Source organism: Zingiber officinale, chromosome 9B (genome assembly GCF_018446385.1).
Source record: "Zingiber officinale cultivar Zhangliang chromosome 9B, Zo_v1.1, whole genome shotgun sequence".
NCBI lineage: Eukaryota > Viridiplantae > Streptophyta > Magnoliopsida > Zingiberales > Zingiberaceae > Zingiber > Zingiber officinale.
Window position 1 is genome coordinate 95069680 of NC_056003.1, and position 23519 is coordinate 95093198.

Sequence of the window (23519 nt, forward strand, 5' to 3'; positions counted from 1 at the left end):
CAAAGAAGAGTATCAATAGACCAAGAAGGAGCAAGCAGACTTCGTAGAAAATGGACGACCCAAATTCCATCTACTGAGTGTACTACCTCTGCAAGAAATCAACAGAATCGACGCCTACGAATCAACAAAGGAGCTTTGGGAAAAGTTCTTGGAGCTACACGAAGGTACGTCTGAAGCCAAACTAGCGAGATGGGACCTGCTTCCGGACCAGATCAACAACCTCCCATTAGAAGAAGATGAAACTGTTGCACACATTCACTTAAGGATCAAAGAGCTCATCATCGAACTCACGAATCTCGGAGAAAAGGTAACCAATCGAGATTCGCTAAGGTACGCGCTTAATGTCTTTCCTAGGAATTATGAATGGGTATCCTTAGTAGATACTTATTATTGTTGGAGCAATCCCAATGGTCCGCGGGACCATGTGTTTTGGTGTTTGGGCAAAGGGTTTAAGTTAGGTTCACCCTTGTATTTGATATGTGTATTTGAGTTGTGCAGGTTTGCAGGATACACATATGACTCAGGTTGATGGCTTCGGGTCCGGTGAAGGATGGAGCATCCGAGGGACCGTGGACAAGGCAGCAAGGACAAGGGCCGAGGGAAGCGACTTCGAGGCATACGCGAAGGATGGCATTGGGTACGAGCCGCGGGCTTGAATGCATCCGAGGGACGAGAGCCAAAGGAAGTAGGCTTGAAGGCAAAAGGTCAAAGCTGCAAAGGAAGAATCAAGTGAGTCATAAGGGTGAGGGTACGAGTGCACGAGAGATTGTACTCGGAGTAAAATCCTAGTTTTTAGGGTTTTACCGTAGCAGTACTGTAGCGTTACTGTAGCAGTACTGTAGCGATACTGTGATCTTTGTGATCATTGCATGTTTTGGCGATCGCGATCGGCGATCGGTAGCGTGAGCAGAATGTGTGGAATCGAGCGTTGGGATGTAATTCGAATTTCCACGAGGTCGATCGCATGTTTTAGCAATGATCGGTAGGCGGGGTTTTCCAACCCGTGGCCTATAAAACCAAAGCTTGGGAGCTTGGTTTGAGTTGACGAAATTAGTGGTGGGTAACCTCTAATTAGTAGTCAACTAGTGCCCTAGCAATCCAAGTGCTCTTGATCGAGTTGTGGTGAGGTTTCTCCACCGACAAGGAGGATTGTGCTAGCCGGAGTTTCCGGGGATTAATCCACCGACGGATTGAGGGATCGTCCACCTTACGGACAGCCGTGGAGTAGGAGCTTTATCTCCGAACCACGTAAATCGGCGTGTGTTGGTTTGTTTGCTCTTTCTTATTCTTGTCTTTAGTTTAGCTTGTTTGTTTTGTATTTCCGCTGCGCAAGCTAACATCGTAGGAGAAGCGAGTATTTGGGGGCGCCGTCTATCCAACCCCCCTTCAAGCCGGCCGTCCGATCCCCAACAAATGGTATCAGAGCGAGGACGCTCTCCGTTGGACTAACCGCCAAGGAAGCACAAGATGGCCGGGTTTATTGTCCCTCCAAAATTTGAAGGAGGAAGCCTTGGGGACATCACGTATTGGATGATGAGGATGGAGGTTTTCTTCAACACGGATTGGGACACAATGATGGTGGTAAGGGAGCCATTTAAAGTTCCAAAGGACAAGAAAGGAAAAAGACTCCGAACACGACATTGGACGGAGGAGCAAACCTCACGATCGGAGGCAAATTCAAAGGTAATATCTATATTGATTGATATTTTGCCTAATCATGTGATAAATGGTGTAGGTGAGTATAAGAACGCCCATGAGTTGTGGAGCAAGGTGAAGATGGTTCTACAAGAAGAACCTAAACCTACACAAGAGGAAGAAGAACCCATTGAGATGGGTCTAGTTGCTCAAGTTGAAGAGGAGCAACCGGAAGTTGAGCCATGCTCAACATCCGAGGAGGAGAAGCAAGATGAGATATCATCAACATCCTCAAGAATTGAAGAAGAATCCAAGACAAGTGAAGAGGATGAAGAAGAGGTCTTGGAAGAGGTCAATTTAGCAAGCACCTCCACCGAAGCAAAGTCAAAGGACCACATCATTTGCTTCGGTTGCAATGAAAAAGGGCACTACAAGAGTAGATGTCCTATGGGTAAGAAAGAGGTAAATTCTAAACCCATTCAAGTTGATTTGAATACTAATGTGGGTTGTAGAAATGATGGTGCCAAGAAGAAGAAGGAGAAGAAGCACATTAGATGCTTCACTTGTGGTGACATAGGGCACTACCACACCAAATGCCCAAAGAAGAAAGAGCTCAAGAAGTTGGCGCATTTGAAGATGTGGGAAAAGAAGTGGAGGAAGAATGGAGGCTCGAGTCAAGGGGGAGCTTCAAGGGTAAGGGAGGTATACCCTAATTTGAAGTGTAATTCAAATTCAAATTCTTATGTTCCCATGCATGTTAGGAAAAATAATTTTAATCATTATATGCCCATGCAAAATTGTGGTTTCAAATATCATGATAGGAGTAGGGTAATTGTAGATCAAAACCCTAGGAGACCCATTCATGAAAAATCTAAAAATGGTAGACCTAAGGAGACCCAAGGCATTAATCCCAAGAAGGGGAGACACATGCCTAAAAAGGGTAGGTCTAGGAATGTCCAAGGTGGACATGTTGACTCTAGGGTTAGAAACTTAGAAAGGGAAAATCAAGCTTTGAAGTCAAAGCTTGATAATTTGGAGAAATTCCTTAAGAGATTCACTATTGGATCTAAGGGATTAAATATGGTGTTGGGTAGTCAAAGACCCAACAATGATAGATCGGGCTTGGGATACCGATCTAGTCCCTCCAAGGTTAAAAGAAGACCATGTGCTAGGGTGGCACATGATAAGTGCAAGGGAGAGTCATCCAAGGCCAATAAAAATAAATATGCTAGGGTTGCATATGATTATGGCAAGGATGATATGTCCAAGGTCAAGAAGATAAGGAGATCTTCTAAGGGACATCATTGTGGTTTGGTCACAATAGATGAGTCACCTAGGGAGGTGACTAAGGTAAAGAGCTCTAGGGGGAGCTCCAAGAGTCAATTTGGGACCCATGGCCAATGGATCTCAGGTGGGTTCTACTTGGGGGTCTAGAGGAGCCATGGAGTGTGCCAAGTGGTTTAGAGACGGACTTGAGTCTCAAACCTGGGGAATTGGCACACATGGTTTGTATTTCATGCAAGAAATATGACAATTGGGGTCATATAGCATGATAATTGGTTTTGATGTATAGATGCCATATAAATCAATGCTAGGGATGCATTATGGGTTAGTACGGGCAAATACATCAAGAGGAAGTCAAAACTAGGACTTTAGGTCAAGGTTCAATTGAACTTTTTAGCTAGTTTTGTGTTTTGTGTCAATCTTGGGATTGGTGATAGATATATTTTTATATATATTTTTCCCAAGTAGATATTGATAAAATAGACCTCTCCACAAAATTTGGGGATTTTTGGAGGTCTGTGGAATTTCTGGCGCATTTCTGAAGTTGGCTAGAAAAGGCTGATTTTTTCATGAATAGTGTACCAGTCGACTGGTACAGTTACCAGTCGACTGTTAACACTGTTCACGAGCACAGAATGTCTCTGTAAGCTCGTTTTCATGGGGGCAGTCGACTGGTACTTCTTGCAGTCGACTGATACCAGTTTGAAAGTGTTTTCAGCACTAGATTTTGACCGGGTCAGCTCATATAGATGTATGGGATCCATGAGTGATACATACATGAGTTTAGGGTCATTTGGATGACAAGTTTTCAATAATTGGGATATTGTTGGAGAACTTTTTGGATGTTAGGCAAAGGGGGAGAAGTAAGGTTTAGTTAGGAAAACCTGAAAGTACCTTTGTGAAGGGGGAGCCTTGGGATAGGTTCTTAAAAAGCCCGTTGTAAAAATCCTAGCTCAATGGAGAGCTTAGGTAAAGGGGGAGCCTTGGGATAGGTCCTTCAAAAGCCTTATGTGGAAAATCCTAGCTCAATGGGAGCTTAGGTGTAGGGGGAGCCTTGGGATAGGTTCTTAAAAAGCCCTGTGCATTGTTTCGGCGGTTGCCAAGTGTGTAGCCTTGGCAACGTAAGTCCATTCGGCATTGTAAGTCCAAGTGTGTAGCCTTGGCATCGTAAGTCCATTCGGCAGTGTAAGTCCAAGTGTGTAGCTTTGGCAACGTAAGTCCATTCGGCGGTGTAAGTCCAAGTGTGTAGCCTTGGCAACGTAAGTCCATTTGTTTTAGCATGTTTATTTGCTATATGTTTTCCCTAACTTAAACGTATTGCCAAACACCAAAAAGGGGGAGATTGTTGGAGCAATCCCAATGGTCCGCGGGACCATGTGTTTTGGTGTTTGGGCAAAGGGTTTAAGTTAGGTTCACCCTTGTATTTGATATGTGTATTTGAGTTGTGCAGGTTTGCAGGATACACATATGACTCAGGTTGATGGCTTCGGGTCCAGTGAAGGATGGAGCATCCGAGGGACCGTGGACAAGGCAGCGAGGACAAGGGCCGAGGGAAGCGACTTCGAGGCATACGCGAAGGATGGCATTGGGTACGAGCCGCGGGCTTGAATGCATCCGAGGGACGAGAGCCAAAGGAAGTAGGCTTGAAGGCAAAAGGTCAAAGCTGCAAAGGAAGAATCAAGTGAGTCATAAGGGTGAGGGTACGAGTGCACGAGAGATTGTACTCGGAGTAAAATCCTAGTTTTTAGGGTTTTACTGTAGCAGTACTGTAGCGTTACTGTAGCAGTACTGTAGCGCTACTGTAGCAGTACTGTAGCAGTCGACTGCATGTTTTAGCAGTCGACTGGGGCAGTCGACTGGCAGCGAACAGAATGTGTGGAATCGAGCCGTTGGGATGTAACGGTCGAATTTCCACAGAGGGCAGTCGACTGCATGTTTTAGCAGTCGACTGGTAGGCGGGGTTTTCCAACCCGTGGCCTATAAAACCAAAGCTTGGGAGCTTGGTTTGAGTTGACGAAATTAGTGGTGGGTAACCTCTAATTAGTAGTCAACTAGTGCCCTAGCAATCCAAGTGCTCTTGATCGAGTTGTGGTGAGGTTTCTCCACCGACAAGGAGGATTGTGCTAGCCGGAGTTTCCGGGGATTAATCCACCGACGGATTGAGGGATCGTCCACCTTACGGACAGTCGTGGAGTAGGAGCTTTATCTCCGAACCACGTAAATCGGCGTGTGTTGGTTTGTTTGCTCTTTCTTATTCTTGTCTTTAGTTTAGCTTGTTTGTTTTGTATTTCCGCTGCGCAAGCTAACATCGTAGGAGAAGCGAGTATTTGGGGGCGCCGTCTATCCAACCCCCCTTCAAGCCGGCCGTCCGATCCCCAACAATTATATCTCTAAGGATCTAGAGGTAAGTACTTTAGAAGAGTTATTTTTAATATTTAAAGTTCATGAAACAAAATGTGCAAATTTGAAGAAGGAGCCCAAACACAACATTGCCTTAAAAGCAAAAATGGATGAATCAGAATCCGAAACTTCTCTCGATGATAACGAAATGACGCTCATGGTAAGGAAATTTAAAAAGTTATTTAAAACTAATAAATTTAATCAAGTGTAGGGTAAAAGAAGGAAAAGAAATGTAAGATGCTACCACTGCAATGAGAAGGGCACATGAAAGATAACTGCCCAAAATTGAAGAGCAAGGACAAGGAAAAGAACAAGAAGCCAACCCAAACCAAGTATAGAAATCTAAAGGTGACATGAGACGAAACGTCGTTCAAATCAAAGATTAAAGCCCTCACCAGACTTGCGCTAGTGAAAAGTCACCAAGAAGATGAAGATGAAGCAAGCTAATCCGAAATGAACATCGAGAGCATCAATGAAGGGGGAGCGACATTAGAAGGAAGCAGCACTTTAGGGGGAGCTTCAGATTATGTGATCGATAAGGTAAGTCAGGTATGATCTCTACCTCATGATAAATTATTTCAGTTTATAAAAATATTATCAAAAAGTTCTTGCAAATTAGAAAAATAAAATGATGAATTAAAAGGAATTCTAGCAATAGAAGATTTGAAAAAATATGCATGCTCCCATATTCAATAAGTTAGAAAATATAATGGACTAAATTGATAGTTTAGATATCATAAGGGCCAAATTAGAAGAATATCACAGAAGTATATTTCTAGAAAGTTTTTGATTAATCTAGTAGGAAGGAATTTGTTTTAGGTTCCAAAGTCATGTTTAAATTAAATTATCTTTTTGTACATGCCTTATTTTTTGAAAGGTAGACCTAGGCCTTTCAGAAAGAAAATTAAATATTTAATTTCTTTAAGAGGCTTTGTCTAGAAGTGGTTGTTATTCTAATAACCAAGAAGACCTAGTGTCTTGCCACAGCATGGAAGTCAATTGCTGAATGTTTAATTAACTAACTGTTAAGCATTTAACTATTATAAAATTATCTAATGCTTTAAAAAAATTGTTTTGTAAAATTTCTGATTAAAATTAATTTGATATTAATTTTTCAGAGAAAGAAAAGTTTAATTTAAAAATACTTTTCAAAATTCGCTCAAAGAATTTAGATTTTTCAAAATTTATATTTTCCTAAGTTTCTGGATAATAGCCATTTTAGACTTTGTTTCTCTTAGATTTTATTTTAGTTTTATTTCCAAGTCATTTTAAAGTACTCATTTTTAATGTGATAAAAGGAGGAGAATTAGAGGTAAGTCTAAGGGGAGGTAGATTTTCCTTTTTTTGTATATTTTTCTTAAATGCAAAATATCTCTATTATTTATTTATTTATTTTTTTCCTAACTTAACTTGGGCTGCTCACATCAAAAAGGGAGAAATTGTAAGTACTCCAAGGTAATTTTGATGTAATCAACCAAGTTAAGTTAAATCCTGTTATGGTTTAACCCCTATGTTTAAGTGTGTAGGAACTTAGAAGCATAAGAAGTCGAGCGAAAGATACAACTAGCAAGAATGATGGCACGGGAGAGAGATAATGGGCTCGGTGTATCTGAGAAATGAGGTGCTACAGAAGAGTACGCGGGTAGACGAGAAGGAGGCGCGAGGGGTTTCCGAGGGACAAGAAGCTGGAGCGGAAGGTTGCTCAAGAAGGCCGAAAAATGGATTCGGGTGAGTCCTATTCCGAATGGCCGAAATCACCCAAGCAAGTGTAACTGAAGTAGAAGACCCTGATCAATGCAAACAGAACCGGAGCAAAAGACTAGGATCAAAAGTCAATAAAATATTAACTTTTTGGTCCACCCCGAACCTAGTCTGGGGTGCCCAGAGCCCCGGGATAGCCCGGGGGTGCCTCGGCTTTGCGGAGTCACGGATGTCAGTTTAACTCGGTCCGGGCACCTTGAACCCTTTCGGGTGCTCGGATCAGAAACTTTATCGAAACACGACGTGGCGTGATCCGTTTCTACGGAGATAAAATTTTACCCCCCCTCCTCCTCCTCTAAGTGCCTGGAACCCTTCTAAGCGCCCCGATTAGGACTATAAATACAACCTTGATCCCAGTAGCTTAGAATAATCACTAGTAATTAATTCTTTTATCTGTTCTACTACTATGTGAGCTGTCACCATTGTAAGAGGCTTCTCCGCCTAAAGGAGACTTTGATAATGAGCTTTAACTATCTTGGATTTACAATCATCTTATTGCAAATCAAGTAACCTCTCTGTGCATATTCTTTCTTTCTAATCAGTTTGTTAATTATTTTTTATGCAAGTGTTAGTTTAATAAAGCTATAAAGTTTGAGAAGAGTTTTTATTTCTTTTATTTTTGTGCAAGGCTATTCACCCCCCTCTAGCCGGCAGGGGCCAACAGAAAGCTATTCTCTTAAGCTGCTATAAAGCCAATGTGATTATGGTTAAAACTTAAAGCAAAAGAATTCCAAATCTTCGAAGATTGGACCCAGAGGAGGCATAAGTAAAAAGTTCTCTAAGAAGTTCTTTAATTGTGACTGAGTTGGTCACAAATCTTACAAGTGTAGAAAGCCAAAGAAGAAGTAGGAGTCAACTTGAACGAGGGACTAGAAATGGATGACCTCTATGCCATGACCTTCGAACTGAATATGATCGGTTCAAACCCACAACAATAGTGGATCAATTCCGATGCTACTAGATATATATGCTGCAACAAGGAGTTACTCCACAATTTTGAAGAAATCAAAGATGGAGAAAATATGTTCATGGGGAACTCAATAACCTTAGACATCATGTGTCAAGGAAAAGTAATGTTGAAGATGACCTCGAACAAGAAGTTGATTCTCAATAATGTGATGTATATTCTAAAGATTCAGAAGAATCTAGTGTCTATATCACTATTAAACAAGTATGATTTCTGTATTATTTTTTAGTTAGACAAAGTTATTCTGTCTAAAAATGGAGTAATTTTAGAAAAGAGTTATGTAATAGATGGCTATTCAAGCTTAGTGTAATGACTATTAGGCCTAAAGTTAATAACATTGAAAAATCTTCCTTTTATATATTTGAGTCTTCATTTTGTGACATGATAGACTAGGACATATTAACTACGATGTATTACATAGATTAATTAGCATTCAAAACATACTTATATTCCACTTTTACCCAAAACACAAGTGTAAGATTTGTGTTGAAATGAAAATAATAAGGTCATCATTTCAATATATTAAAATAAGCAACTAACCACTTGACCTAATTTACACTAGCATGTGCGATCTAAAAGGTACACTGACATATGGTGAGAAAAAATATTTCATCACTTTTGTAGATGATAACACAAAATATTATTATGTGTATATTCTCAAAAGTAAAGATAAAGCTATAGATAAATTTATTCTTTATAAGAATGCGGTTGGAAACTAACTTAATAAAATATTAAGGTGGTTCAAAGTGATCGAGACGATGAATATGTATCACCATTTGCTAAGTTGTGTGTTGAATATGAGATCAGATATGAAACAATAGTTCCTTATACTTAGTAAAATGGAGTCACTGAGTGAAAAATTAAACTTTAAATGGAATAATGAATGCTCTTCTATTGAGCTTTGGACTGCTAGAGTTCTTGTGTAGGAAAGCTGTATTAATGGCTAATTACTTTTTAAATAAGGTACCTGGAAGAAAATAGATAAAAGCTCTTATGAGTTGTGGAGTAGAAGACAACTATCTAATAAATATTTGTGAATGCGAGAGTATTTTGTCAAAGTTTTGGTATATAATCCGATGGTTTAAGATAAGACCAAAAATTATTGATTGTATATTTATTATATATGGCCATAATAACAATGTGTATTGATATGTTATGTATGAGTCACAAATACCGAATATACACAAGAACTCGATAATAGAATCGAGAAATGCCTCATTCTTTAGGCATGTGTTTTCATATAAAACTCAAGAGAAAGCAAATTCCTCAAAACAGACATTTGAAACACAAGAGGAAGAACAAGATGATGAACCAGTTGAGGTTAAACTTAGACAAAGTAAAAGAGTTCGGATGAAAAAATCCGACGGAATAATTTTTATCACTTTCATATTGGAAAGTGAGCCCCAAAGTTACTCTAAAGCAGTAAGCTCTTCTGATAAACCTCACTAGAAAAAGGCAATTGCATCTAAGGTAAATTTTATCTTGTAAAATCATACTTTGGAACTTATGGATCTTACTCAGGATTAAATCAAATGGCACAATTGGTAAGTACAAGGTTAGATTGGTAATTAAAGGTCACTAACAAAGAGAAGGTCTTGACTACTTTGATATATATTCTCCAGTGGCATGAATAACTTTTATTAGAGTATTGTTAGCTATTGCTACTCTATAAAATCTGAAAATACATCAGATGGATGTAAAAATAATTTTTTTAAATGAGGATTTAGAAGAGAAAATCTATATAGAGCAACCTGAAAGGTTTTCTATATCAAGATAGAAAAATAAGGTTTGTGTTGGAGCAATCTGAGTAGCCTAGGTTTTGATGTTCGGGCAAAGGTTTAATTTAGGTTTGTTGTATTTGATATGAATTGTGAGTATACAGGATATAGGTACAACAAAAAGAGTACAAGTGTGATATTGGCAAAGGAGGAAAGTCCAAGGGTGAGTCTTGGCGGTGTAAGTCAAAGCATGTAATCTTGGCAACGCAAGTCCAAGTGTGACTTGGCAATGGATGAAGTCCCGGAGGCTCGACCTCTTGGCAAAGGAAGACTCGACAATAATGATAATGTCGATAGAAACTCCAGAAGGCAATGCGTGAAAGATGGGGAGGCATCCGAGGGACATGAGGCTAATAGAGGAGGCTAGGTCCAGGTTTTGCGGGCAAGGACGAGTGCATGATAGACTGTACTCAGGGTAAAATTTCAGTGTTACTGTAGCATTATTGAATCGTTACTGTAGCAGTCTACTGGTATTTTCATCAGTCTACTGGTAGCCGACCGTTGACTTATAACGGTTGAATTTCACTTAGGTCAAGTCGACTGATAGTTGTACCAGTCGACTGGTGGTGGGTGAGAAAACAACTTGGTATTTTCCTCCCGATTTCTATTTAATAGAGCTCGGGGTGCTTAGGCATGATTGATGAAATTAGTGGTTGTTAATCCTAAGTAGAGTCTTCAAGTGCTCAAGTGATCTAGTATGATCTTGTGTGAGTTGTGGTGAGATTTCTCCACTCACAAAGAGCTATGCGAGCTAGCCTGAAGTTCTCCGGGGAATCATCCACCGATGGATTGAGATCATCTATCTTACGGACAACCGTGGAGTAGGAGTAAGTGATCTCCAAACCACGTTATATAAACATGTTAGAGGTTTGATTGTCTTGGTCATTGCCTCTAGGTTTAACTTTCTATTTGTTAGTTTTATTTTGTATTTTTTCAATGCACCAACAAGCGTAGGAAGCGACACTTTGGGTGATCGACTATTCACTCACCTCTAGCCAGGCATCAAGGTCCCAACAAGTGATAACCCTAAGAAATCATGTACTAAGGTTAGACCTATTAAGACCCAAACCACTTTTCCTAAGGGAAGGAAAGTGGGGTGAAAACATAAGCATTAATCCCAAGAAAGGGAGATATATGCCTAGGAAAGTTGGTAGGTCGAGGAATGTCCAAGGTGGGCATGTTGATTCTAGAGTTAGAACCCTAGAATTGGAAAATCAAGCCTTGAAGGCAAGGCTTGAGGAAAGAAGAAAGTCCTAGATAGGTTCATTATTAGACCTAAAGGACTTGACATATGTTTGGATGGTCAAAGATCCAAAATTCCAAATTGGGTTCCTCCAAGGCCAAGGAGAAATCATATGCTAGTGTGGCAAATGATAATGGCAAGGGAGAGTCATCCAAGGCCAATAAAAAGGAATATTCTAGAGTGACATATAATTATGACAAGGATGAGGTATCTAATGCTAAGGACAAGAATAAATTAACCAAAGACAAGGTGTCTAAGTTTAAGAAGGTAAAGTTTGTAGGCCAAGTGTCACCCGAGGTGCACCGAAGTTGCCTAGCCATAATGAATGAGTCACCAAAGGAGGCAGCTAAGACTAAGAGTTCTAGGGGAAGCTCAAAGAGTCTTTGGGATATATGGTAAATGGATCTCAAGTGGGTATTACTTAGGAGTCTAGAAGAGCCATGAAATGTGCCACAGGATTTTAGAGATGGACTTGAGTCTCAAACCTAGGAAATTGGCATAATTGGGTTGAGTTTCATGCATGAAAATACGATTTGGGTTCATATTGTATGAAAATTAGTTTTTGATGTATAGATTGTTGGATCAAAAAGCGCTAAAGGGGGGGGGGGGGTGAATAGCTCTCGTGATTTTCACTTTTCATTTCGAAAATCTTAGAATAACACAGCGAAAATTAAAACACAGAGACACAAGCAAACACAAGAATTTACTTTGTTCGGAGCCTGTGACGACTCCTACTTCAAGGCCCATACTTGTTGAGCATTTTCTTTGGACAACATCTATAATCACACAAAAGGTTATAAGAGATTATTATAAAATTGTATTGAAAAAGCTATACTGACAACAATGAGTTGAAACTTCGCAACTTCGGGTCATTGGGGTCTTGTTGTAGCTCAGCCAGATCGTCTTGTTAGCAGTGCGCTGAAGAAGTATTGCCAAAACTGTGTTGTTACAAATTGCTGGTCGAGACATGCTTATATAAGCCGTTGAGGGCACCTTCAATGCCCTTGAGGGCACCTTCAATGCCCTTGAGGGCGCCTCCATCCCCGGCGGATCTGTAGCATGGATGAGCTTTGACTCCTTCGCAGACTATCCACCTGAAGGCACCTCCAATGCCATGGAGGGTGCCTTCAAGGGCGCCCGAGGTGCCTCAGCACTCCATGAGAGCGCCTCCAGCTTTGTTGCATACACTCTCTAGCTCTTGCACCCGAGGCGCCTCCAAGCTGCATGGAGGGCGCCTCGGGTACTGTTCATCTGAGGCAAACTATGCTATTTTGTCCCTGCAAGATACGTTAGTCCCAAAATACCAAGCATACCCTGTAACACAAAGTTAGCACACAATAACAAGACAAACATAAATGTTTTGACAGCCACTAGACTGTCTGATTCTGACTTCAGATTTTCGATCGGAAACCCTAGGTCGAACCGACGACTACTGTTCCCTCTTCCGGAGAACGCGTCCTCACCTACTCCACTCAGGAGAGTATACCTGTTGCTAGCTCGATCCTCCAGATCGACTGGGCTTTTGCTCAGTGCCCGAGTTTTCAGGTCTTTCCGCCGGACATCTGCTCCATGACCCGCCCAAACTTTCCATCCGATCCGCGACACCGGGATTTTCACCTAGAGTTTCCGACACTAGGACTTTTGCCCGAAGACCTTGACCCGCCAAGGCTTTCCACCTAGGATTACCACCCCCTAGGGTTTTCTGCCTGCCTAACCGCAGCTAGGACATTTGCCTAACATACCTTAGGACTTTTCCTGCAAGCTCATTCAAACACATTAGATCACAAATAACCTTAACTTTGAATCCTTTGCCATTATCAAAACTCAGGTTCGATCATCGGATGTTTCCCGCACCAACAATCTCCCCATTTTTGATTATGACAACAAAAATTTAAAGTTAAGTAAAAAGACAAAGTATAAAGAATAATGCAATAAAGCTTTTAAGAACAACGCAAGCATAACTGAATTTAAATAACAGCGCAAGCACGAATAAATTTAAAAAAAACTCCCCCTTAATAAAAGCTCCCCCTTTTTTTTAGACTTTAAAAAATTCATTTTTTTTTAAAAAAAATTCCTTTACTTGACTTTAATTTGCTTATACTCTCCCCCTTTACCATATATCAAAAAAAACTTTGTGAGGGAAGGAGTAAGAAAATGTTGTTTGACATCACTTGCTAAAAAAAATTTGATTTTTCAACAAATTGATAAAGACTAAGTTTAAGAGTGATAAAAGTTTAGCTTATAAAAACTTAGCTGTTAAAAATATGAGAAAATAACCTTTAGCTAAAACTAACTTAGTTTACTAGGAGGTTGAATAAATACTTAAACCATTTTGATAAACACTTAGCTTTTAGAACAAATTTTCTTGTAAGAATTTTTAGCTAAGTTAAGGAAACAAACCACAAAGTTTAATAGGAAGCGTAGTTTAAAAATAATCTGTTGTTAGAAAAAAATCCTTTCCTTTTTTTTAAAAATATTTTGCTAAAAAACTAAGTTTGGAAAGTAGTTTAGCTAAGGGAAAGTTTATTGACTTTGAAAAGTAACTTAGCTAAATCTGATTTAAAAAAATATTTGATAAAAATTTAAGAATATTTTGAAAAACTTTAGGATTTCAAAATGCAAAATTTGAAAAGTACTTAGCTTAAATAGTATCAATTTGTATAACTTTAGCTAAGTCTACTCTCACTTAGAACAAAAAATAGTAGGATAATTAAAAAAAACTTAGTTTTCTTTCCAAAGTCATAAAGTCCAAACATGAGAGTAATTAAAAATTCAAACTAAATACCTAGTTTCCTTAGCCAAATGTCTAACCATTAGCTATTAGCTGCTTATCTAAAAGGCAATAGCTTTCACTTGGTTAGTCAAGCTAAGTCAGTGATCTAGTTAGATTTGACTAAGACAGTATAACTTAACTTGATTAATGTAAATATAGTATTTATTGCCCAGACTTATTATTGATTCTGAAGTCTAGGCAGTATCCTATGCATCTTACACCATTTTAAGTATTTTCATACACAAGCAAGGTAATCCTAGTGTGCTTGTGAGATGCTCTGGTTGAAAACTAGGGGTACATGCTTTCTAGGGGGTAGATTCCTAAGCTAAGTCCAAATTTTGAAAACTAATAAAAATTGAAATTTTGAAAATATTTTTCCTAGAATTTGAATACTACACAAAACAACATAACCTATTTTAAAAATAGAATAAGTGAGGCATCAAGAAAGTCCTAGGTAGTAATGCAAAAAGATGAAATGTACCAAATACAGACTATCTATAATATGTTATATATACAATGCATAGTCTAATCAATCATCCTCAGGTGGTGGTGGAGATCACTCAGGGGCTCGTGAAGTCTGGAAGAACTGCTCAAACCTGGAGGTCAAGTCATCTCTAAAAGCAGTAAAGTCACTCCGAAGCATTTAAAATAGCTTAGTTAGCCTTACTACAGCTTACATGGGACTACGGTCCAATGGGTGGGCTCCCACAGTCGCCTCTAGGTTTAGATAACCTAGCTCTAGGTTCAGATAACCTAGAAATAGCAAAATAAGCAATTAGTAGTTATGTTCAGTATTTTATTTTCAGTGGCACTGTACAGGATTAGATATCCACTGGGCTGGGCTCCCATAGTCGGTCCCTAGGTTTAGATAACCTAGTAAACCTTACTAAATTTGGGATTTGCAACCCCGGGTCTAGTTAAGGATGCGCGCATAGCATGTACAGTTGCCGGGCCCACTAGCAGTATGATTATGTACTTTAATCTATTACATTATTGGTTTTTCAAAACTCACAAAGAATAGTTATGTTAGTTGAGTTTGAATTCAGCTCCAGCCTAGCTCAGTTTATGTTCAGATCAGTTTAGTTTTCTGTTGATACAAATGATAGTTTATCATTAGCTTTATTACCATGATCAGTTTACTTCTATGTGTTGTATGTCATGCCATGCTTAGCATATTCAGTATGTATTTTCAAATAGCATGTTTTAAAAACATATTGCATCGTATGCATGTTTTAGTGAGGTAGTTGGTTTCTTACTAAGCTTTAAGCTTACAGATTCTACTTTCCTTATACTGCAGATAAAGGTAAAGGGAAAATGGACTAGCAGAGGAAGCTGGAGTTCAATGCAAAGATGGTGTGTGTGGCAGGAACTGGAATAAAAGATCCTTAGGGGATCTAGCAAGTTTAAACAATTGAACTTTTAGTATTTCTATTTTCACGCACTTTTAATTGTTAAATGCTACGAACTAGTAAACCATGCTTTATATCCAGTTTAGAATGCTAGCTTTATGTCATTAGAATATATTCTATGGATTGTATAAGTGAAATGTGAGATTTTGGCACGAACAAGTGCTGAAATCAGAGTTTCAGTGCGAAATCAGAAACTCCGATCAATCCACGGATCGATCAGAGTTGAGTTGTGCCACTGGATCGGTCAGCTGACCGATCCAGTCACGAACAGAGAGTTTATGGATCGGTCAGCCGACCGATCCAGATGCGAACAGTGAGTGCAAAAGCTCACTGATCGGTCAGCCGACCGATCAATGAGTCACTGGATCGGTCTACCGACTGATCAGTGCACTCCTGGATCGGTCGGTAGACCGATCCAGCCGCGTACAGAAACAAGACAGCTTGTGGATCGGTCAGCCGATCGGTCCAGAGCCTTCTTCCGTGCCAGTATCAAGCTGGGTCGATCATGGGATCGATTCGACAGCCCAATCGATCCATGGATCGATTGAAATGCCTGATTACAGTTAGCAGGACATCCGAAAGGCATAGAATATCTCCCCTAGCATGTGTACGACTCCTAGGTACACCTAGAATAATAAGTTCAGTTTACAGTAATTAGTTTAGTAAAAATTTTAATCAATCCAGATTTTTTCCGTAATAGTAATTTAGCACAGCATTACGTAACGATCGGCCTCGCAGCCTAGTCAGTAGGAGGTGGGTCGTTACAGAGTGGTATCAGAGCAGTGTTCCATACTTCCTACACACACATCAGCATTGAACCTGCAGCTTCCAAGTAAGAATACCTCTACTTTATTTATGTTTCTTGCTTTCTTGTTATAGTTCATGTTTATAGATAACTGATGCATGTTAGTATGTGATAATAGATAACATGATAGCAATAGTTATACAATTATAATTGTATTAGTTATACATGTCCTGTCCTCTATGTCTTTAGAAATGACACGAGGACGCCCAGCTAGAAGGACACCAGCTACTGAGCCCCAGCATGAGGCAGGCAGTTCAGTGCCTCCCCAGACCTTACAGCACTAGTGGCTCAGTTACAGCAGCAGCTAGCTGAACAGCAACAGGAAATAGCCACCTTAAGAACCGAACGTAGCAACGCCAGTAGTCTTAGAGGTTCCACCAGTCCAGCCTGCGGCACCAGTAGCCCCAGCAGCAGTAGAGGCAAAGAGAGAAGCTTATCTGATCCAGTGGCAGAGAGTCAAGCCAGAGAACTTCTCAGACACTAGTGAACCATGGGATGCACAAGCCTGGTTCAAAACACTGGAGAGTACGATGGAGCTTCTGAATTGGCCAGAACATAAGAAGGTGAAGTGTGCCTCCTTCTGCCTATCAGGGGATGCACGCATGTGGTGGGAGAGAATCAGAGCGAAGCGCCCAGTGAACCAGATGTTATGGGCTGACTTCGAGAAGGAGTTCTTTGAGGAATTCTTTCACATGCGGGTCACGAACCGCCACTACTACGAGTTCACAGAGTTTCGTCAGGGCAACCTTTCAGTGGAGGAAGCCGTGAAGAAATTCAACAGGTTGGCTCGTCTATGCCCAGAACTAGTCAGCACAGAAAAAGAACGAGTCCGGTTGATGCTCAAGATGCTGAGGCCGGAAATAGCAATGAACGTGGCTGGCGGCATCCACAGGCCGCAAACCACCGAAGAACTAGTCAGCAGTGCCTTGACCACTGAGCACTACCAGAATAGTATCAAGCAGCAGAAGCAAATCCTCTCAGAACCTAAGGGTCAAGGAGGCTCAGGTACCCAGAAGCAGCAGGGCCACAGCTCTCATGGCTCTAACTGGAAAGGGAACTCCAGCAACAAGCGCAAACCAGGGAGTTACCCAAAAGGAGGACCAGCCAGCAAGCAGCCCAGTTATCCAAAGTGTGCTACTTGTGGGAAATTCCATCCTGGAGTTTGTCGTAAGGGCACACGAGGATGCTTTGAATGTGGACAAGAAGGGCACATGGCTAAGCAGTGCCCAAACAAGACCAGTCTTCCTCAGCCACAGCCGATTCAGTACGGAGGCCAGCCAGCACAGTTGCATCAGATGCAGGCCGCTCTAGATGGTCCACACATCAGCCAGGGCAGATTAGAAGCCCCTCCAGCTATGACCAATGCGAGGATCTACTCACTCACCAGAGAGGACGTAGCAAATGCCTCGACAGTTGTTACAGGTCAGATTAGTATTTTTCAGCAAATAGCAACTGTCTTATTCGATACTGGGGCAACCCATTCTTATATAGCCAGGGCATTCGCAAACAAGTTAGCAATACCTCCAGAGGTACTCAGTAGTCAGTTTCTGACGACATTACCTTCGGGAGAAATTATGGCATCTACGCACTGGCTCAGAGCAGTATCAGTCATTATAGCAGACAGAGAACTCTTCTGTGATCTGATCGTGCTAAATATGACTGACTACGACATCATTTTTGGAATGGACTTCTTGATCAGATACGGTGCTTCCATCGAGTGTCGTAAACAGAAAGTCATATTCCAACCTGAAGCAGAAGCACAGTTCGAATTCGTCGGAGAACCCAAAAGAAAGGCCAAAAGGTTTCTCTCAGCTATGAAGGCACAGAGATTAATGGATTCAGGGTGTACAGGATTTTTAGCACACGTAGTCAGGACAAGGACCAACAGCTAGCAGAGGTCCGAGTCGTAAGTGACTACCCAGCAGTCTTCCCTGAAGAGTTACCAGGATTAGCACCAGACAGGGAGATTGAATTTGAGGTAGAGCTCATTCCTGGTACCAACCCTATTTCCAAAGCACCCTACCGCATGGCTCCAGCCGAGCTGAAGGAACTTCATGAGCAATTACGGGAGCTACTTGACAAAGACTTCATACGCCCTAGTCACTCACCATGGGGAGCGCCTGTATTGTTCGTGAAGAAGAAGGACGGAAGCATGCGCCTGTGTATAGATTACCGGGCACTGAACCAGGTCACAATCAAGAATAGGTATCCTCTTCCCAGAATAGATGACCTATTCGATCAGCTAAAGGGAGCAGCAGTGTTCTCTAAAATAGACCTCAGATCAGGTTATCATCAGGTGAAGGTTAGAGAAGGGGATATACCCAAGACAACATTCAGGACCAGATACGGACATTATGAGTTCGTAGTTATGCCCTTTGGCGTGACAAATGTTCAGAGAATATTTAGATAAGTTTGTTATCGTGTTCATCGACGACATCCTTATCTATTCCAACTCGGGAAGAACATGCAGAGCACCGAGGATGTATTGCAGACCCTTCAGCAGAATCAGCTGTACGCCAAGTTCACGAAATGTGAATTTTGGCTAGATCAGGTGTCCTTCCTGGGTCACATCATCTCAAAGGATGGTATCATGGTAGACCCTAGTAAGATAGAAGCTGTGAGCAATTGGAAAAGACCCAAGAACGCCAGTGAGATCAGAAGCTTTCTGGGATTAGCAGGTTACTACAGGAAATTCGTAGAGGACTTCTCCAGGATAGCCTCCCCACTGACAGCTCTTACCAGAAAGAACAAAAAATTTCAGTGGACAGAGGATTGCGAGAACAGCTTCAACGAGCTGAAAAGGAGATTGACCAGTGCACCTATTCTGACTCTGCCAGGGAACGCATATAGCTTTGACATATATAGTGATGCCTCGAAGTTGGGACTAGGAGCAGTGCTGATGCAAGATGGCAAGGTGATCGCCTATGCCTCTAGACAACTCAAGGATTATGAGAGGAATTATCCTACCCATGACCTTGAGCTTGCAGCAGTAGTATTCGCTCTCAAGATTTGGAGACATTACTTGTATGGAGCTCAGTGCAGGGTGTATACAGATCATCAGAGTCTGAAGTATTTCTTCACTCAGAAGGATCTGAATATGCGACAGCGCAGATGGCTAGAACTGGTCAAAGACTATGACATAGATATCCTCTACCATCCAGGAAAAGCAAATAGGGTAGCAGACGCCCTCAGCAGAAAGTCCAGCGTTACCCTATTATCTCTAGCAGCCATGTCACCGCCCCTACAGAAAGAGATCACAGATTTCGGTCTCGAACTCATAGTCGGACAGCTCTCTACTATGACATTAGAGTCTACCTTGCTCGGTGACATCCAGATAGCTCAGGAGCAGGATCCTGAAAATTCAGAGAATCAAGCAAGGTTTAGCAGAATCAGAAGGTGCACTACAACAAAAACTGCAAACGACAACACCCCTACGACAACGATTTTAAGAGAAAGCGTTACGTATTTGCTCAAAGACAACGGTTTTTGCCAAAACCGTTGTCTTTGAACTCCCTATTAAATATAAAAGACAACGGTTTTGGCAAAACTGTTGTCATTGAGCGTTTTTTTTAAATGACAACACTTTTTACAACGGTTTTATAAACCGTTGTCTTTATCCGCGTTTTTAGCGACTACGACAACAGTTTTGAAAAAACCGTTGTAATTAAATTTGGTCATTTTCCCGCTCGCTGTTTTCCTTTCCCTCGCTGTTTTCTTTTCGGTGCCGTGTTTTTCCCTTCGCGCTTCCGAACCTAGCCACTTTACTTTCTCCTTCTTCACGATGGAATCAATGAACTGGTGGGAGGCGGCTCCGGCCTCCGCTCCCTCCCTCCCTTCTTCCTCCACGACCCCAACACTGTCCATAGCTCCAATCGCCTTTTTGTAACAGAAGCTTCTCGATATCTCTCAAATCCCTTCCCCCTCCGTATTTTTTGTCGCATTCCCATTCCCACAGCCACGACCATCTCCCCCTCTCCCAGCCTCCATCGTTTTCCTCTCATCGTGCTCCGAAAGATGGCGATCTGACCCCAGCTATGGTCCGACCCCAACCTCTTCTCTCACCTCCTGAACGCCTGCTGCCTACTCCCTTCGCCGCGCTCCCTCCGCCTAGGCCGTCAGCTCCACGCAATCATAGCCATCGTCGGTGCTGCCTCTTTCCACCGCTTCACTGGAAACCACCTTTTCCACATGTACCTCAAACTTGGCCGAGTCCCCGCCGCCCGCGTCGTGTTTGACGCAATGGCGTGTCGAAACGTGTTGTCCTTCAACATCCTCATCGGCGACCTCATCCACAACGGGGACATCAACGCTGCCCGCAAGCTGTTCGATGAAATGCCAGAGAGGAACCTCGCTACCTGGAATGCCATGATTGCCGGGCTGGCTCACTTCGAGCTCGACGAGGAGGGACTCGAGTGCTTCCTGAGGTCGAGAAGGGAGGGCCTGCGTCCCGATGAGTTTGGTTTGGGGAGCACCTTGCGATGCTGCGCCAGATTGAAGGATGCAGGTTCTGGTCGCCAAATCCATGCCTTCGTGGTTATCAATGGGTTTGAGTAGGACATGTGTGTTGGGAGCTCTCTAGCTCACATGTACATGAGAAGTGGTCATCTTGAAGAAGGAGAAAGGGTTCTGAGAGGATTGCCTTTCCTCAATGTGGTCTCTTGCCATACTGTGATTGCAGGAAGAGCACAAAATGGGGACCCTGAAGGGGCCTTCCACCATTTCATCCTCATGAAGAATATCGGATTGTTGCCAGACCATGTAACCTTTGTTAGCACCATTTCATCCTCTGTTCTCTTTTACAATTTTCATGTTTTCTTTTTCACATTTTGTCAATCTTTAATCAGATTTCTTTAATGGAGAAGTTAATATACAATCTTTGACACCGAAAGCGAAGGTATGATACTCTTCTTACCAGTTCTTTTCGAATCTTATGGCTATCTATGCTGCTTGTTCATATTAAATCACTATTACAGTTGCTATTTTTATGCCTCTGAATCCAGGAAATTAGAAGAACAGCAGCAACAGGAAGGTCCTGACTTCTCCCATTACAATTCGAGATTACGTACAATCTTGAAACCCCATACGAGTTGACACGTGTTTAATATGCCAAGATGAATTGAGATAGGTTTTACTCATTTAATTCTTTCTCATTGAGTTTTTTTTGTACTTTTAATAAACTATATCAATTTAGATAGTTAAAGTAGAGATGATTTTTTTTCGTTTTTTACTTCAGTGCATGTTGAGAAAAATTCATATTAAGTTTTACTCGTATAATTTTCTTCTACTTTATTTGTATAGTTTTAAAATAAGATTATAATAATTTGACAATCAATTGAATTATAATTTTGGAAAACAAGTTAAAAAACTTTTAAAAAATCTGCTTGATGTGTGTTGAAGCATGCCGAAGCACGTCAAGGGTCAACACAACACACTCATTGACATGAACTACACGGGTGGCACATGATAGGTTATCTGTGTTGATCAATATTGGATTCTAAATTGATCGGAATGATACATGTCATGTTGACCAGTCTAGCACAACATGAGATTTCAAGCCGTGGCTACTTTGATCTTATTTCTCCATTGAACTTTGTGCATGACTATTTCCAATAATATTTAAATACCATTACAAATTTCTGGTTGTTTTTACATTACAATTGACATTTTCTGAAATATGAAATGAACTTATGGCAAAGATTCATACTGGAAATTATCAGTTGTTTAGCAATTTGAAAATTATAAATTGCCTTTAGTTCTTAACTTTCCTGGAGTACGACTATTCAGCAAACTAACTTTAAGGTTAAGTGATTGCCTCATCTGATCATTTTTGTTTTTTTAACAACACTAGATTGGAGGGGAGTTGATGGACTACATCATCGTACTTCATGGTTCCAAAGCAGTTAAGACATTTTGCAGCCGAATGCATTTTTCTCTAGGTGCTGGTCTTAGTGCTGCAGCAGGGCCTATTGGTAGAGTCTTGGAAGCAGATCCAAGAGCTGGAGATAAAGGGTCAGGCATGTGTTACACTTACAGTTGTAGCAAAGGTAACTACGTTGCAAGAAAGATTTGATAGACTTATTCATCTGCTGCTCTTGCTGCTGAATTGTGCCATATGATTGTACTTATTCATCTTGGCATATTAGGTACAAATTGCTAGTGAACATTGAAGATATCACACCTTTTTATGAGTTGGAGTCAATATCTGCTAATTGTCTGGTTGCTTATATGTGGTAAGTTTTCGCATCACTCATTTTTTTCATTTTATTTGTATTAGCATACTAACATCTTTTTGCTTGAATGGAAGGTTTCTCTTCAAAAAGATGAAAAAAGAAAACAAGGTTGATAAGTTCAGATTTGTGGATCCACAAACACTTCCAGTACATGTGGTAAGTTTTCGCATCACTCATTTAATCTATATGCATGTTAGTGATTGCTTGAGAATAATGAAATGAAGAGCTTGTAAAGGCATTTTGTGTATGATCCATAGTATATTGATATACAAAATATCTATATACTGCAGTTTGATTTCTTAATAGTTTGCTCTATATACTTTTGCATGGATGAGTAGTGCAAATTACCCGTGAATTGCAGGTGCATTGCAGCTAAATTTGTTAGATTTTCTCTTTGTATTGATGAAATGGAATGAAAAATCTATTTTTCCAGCTAGAATGTAGTGAATGTTATAGCTCTTAATCTACACTTATTTGATTGACACTTTGGTTCTTTTAGGTGTCCTATGTAATTATTAAAGTTGTGCGTATGTGATTTCTATTTTGAGGAATTTATGGAATTGTTTTAGCTCTACAAACAATTCACCCTACCATAACTCATCATGATGATCCAATTCTTTTTGTTCAAGTTTTAATTGGAAGATTTTGAACCTATGTTTTTTACTTTCACTTATGCGGCTTTTGTCATGGGTCTGTTTATTGCAGATCAATTTGCAGCTCCTGGCAACTTGTTACTTGCAAAATGGAAAAGCATATTGTGCATACCAAATTCTCAAAGGTAATGCAGTTTGGAAAATGACACAGAAAATTACATGAATATATTGTTTCAAGATGTTAATGGACGTAATGCACTTTGCATGGATTCTATTGATCTTGGATCATAGTTCACTTAAATAATGTTAGCTGCATGCAGTGCTAATTATTTAGTAAACTATGCTAAGCTAGGTATCACTGCTCCTAGTAGATTCCATGTACTGTTATTCTCTAATAAACACCTCTTTTTGTTTCCTTCATTTGGTTTGTTTTTGCCTTCTATGCACTACAGATTGGTTAATTACATTCTCCTTTTGGAATTCTGGAATTTGATAAGTTTTGTTAAATTTTTCTCTTGCAGGTCGGGCAATGCGTGAGGCTTGAGTTTTTTTGATGCAAGAAGTGAACTTTGTTAGGATGTAGCTTGCCTTGCTAATTTGTAAATTAAAAGCCATATGGAGAACAACAAATGAAAAACATG

General features: G+C 40.7%; 1 protein-coding gene across 1 annotated transcript; it reads left to right on the top strand.

Annotated features, from left to right (window-relative positions):
* The first annotated feature begins 5425 nt into the window (after positions 1-5425).
* Positions 5426-20609, top strand: LOC122023180 (pentatricopeptide repeat-containing protein At2g41080-like). The gene is made up of 2 exons (XM_042581264.1): positions 5426-5479; positions 20088-20609. Exons 1-2 carry the CDS (start codon positions 5426-5428, stop codon positions 20607-20609), a joined length of 576 nt encoding a protein of 191 aa, XP_042437198.1.
* The last annotated feature ends 2910 nt before the right edge of the window (positions 20610-23519 follow it).

Coding starts and splice junctions, on each gene's coding strand:
- LOC122023180 (XM_042581264.1), top strand. CDS start 5,426: ATGGATGAATCAGAATCCGAAACTTCTCTCGATGATAACGAAATGACG. Junction 5,480..20,087: donor ATAACGAAATGACGCTCATG/GTAAGGAAATTT, acceptor ATCTGACCCCAG/CTATGGTCCGACCCCAACCT.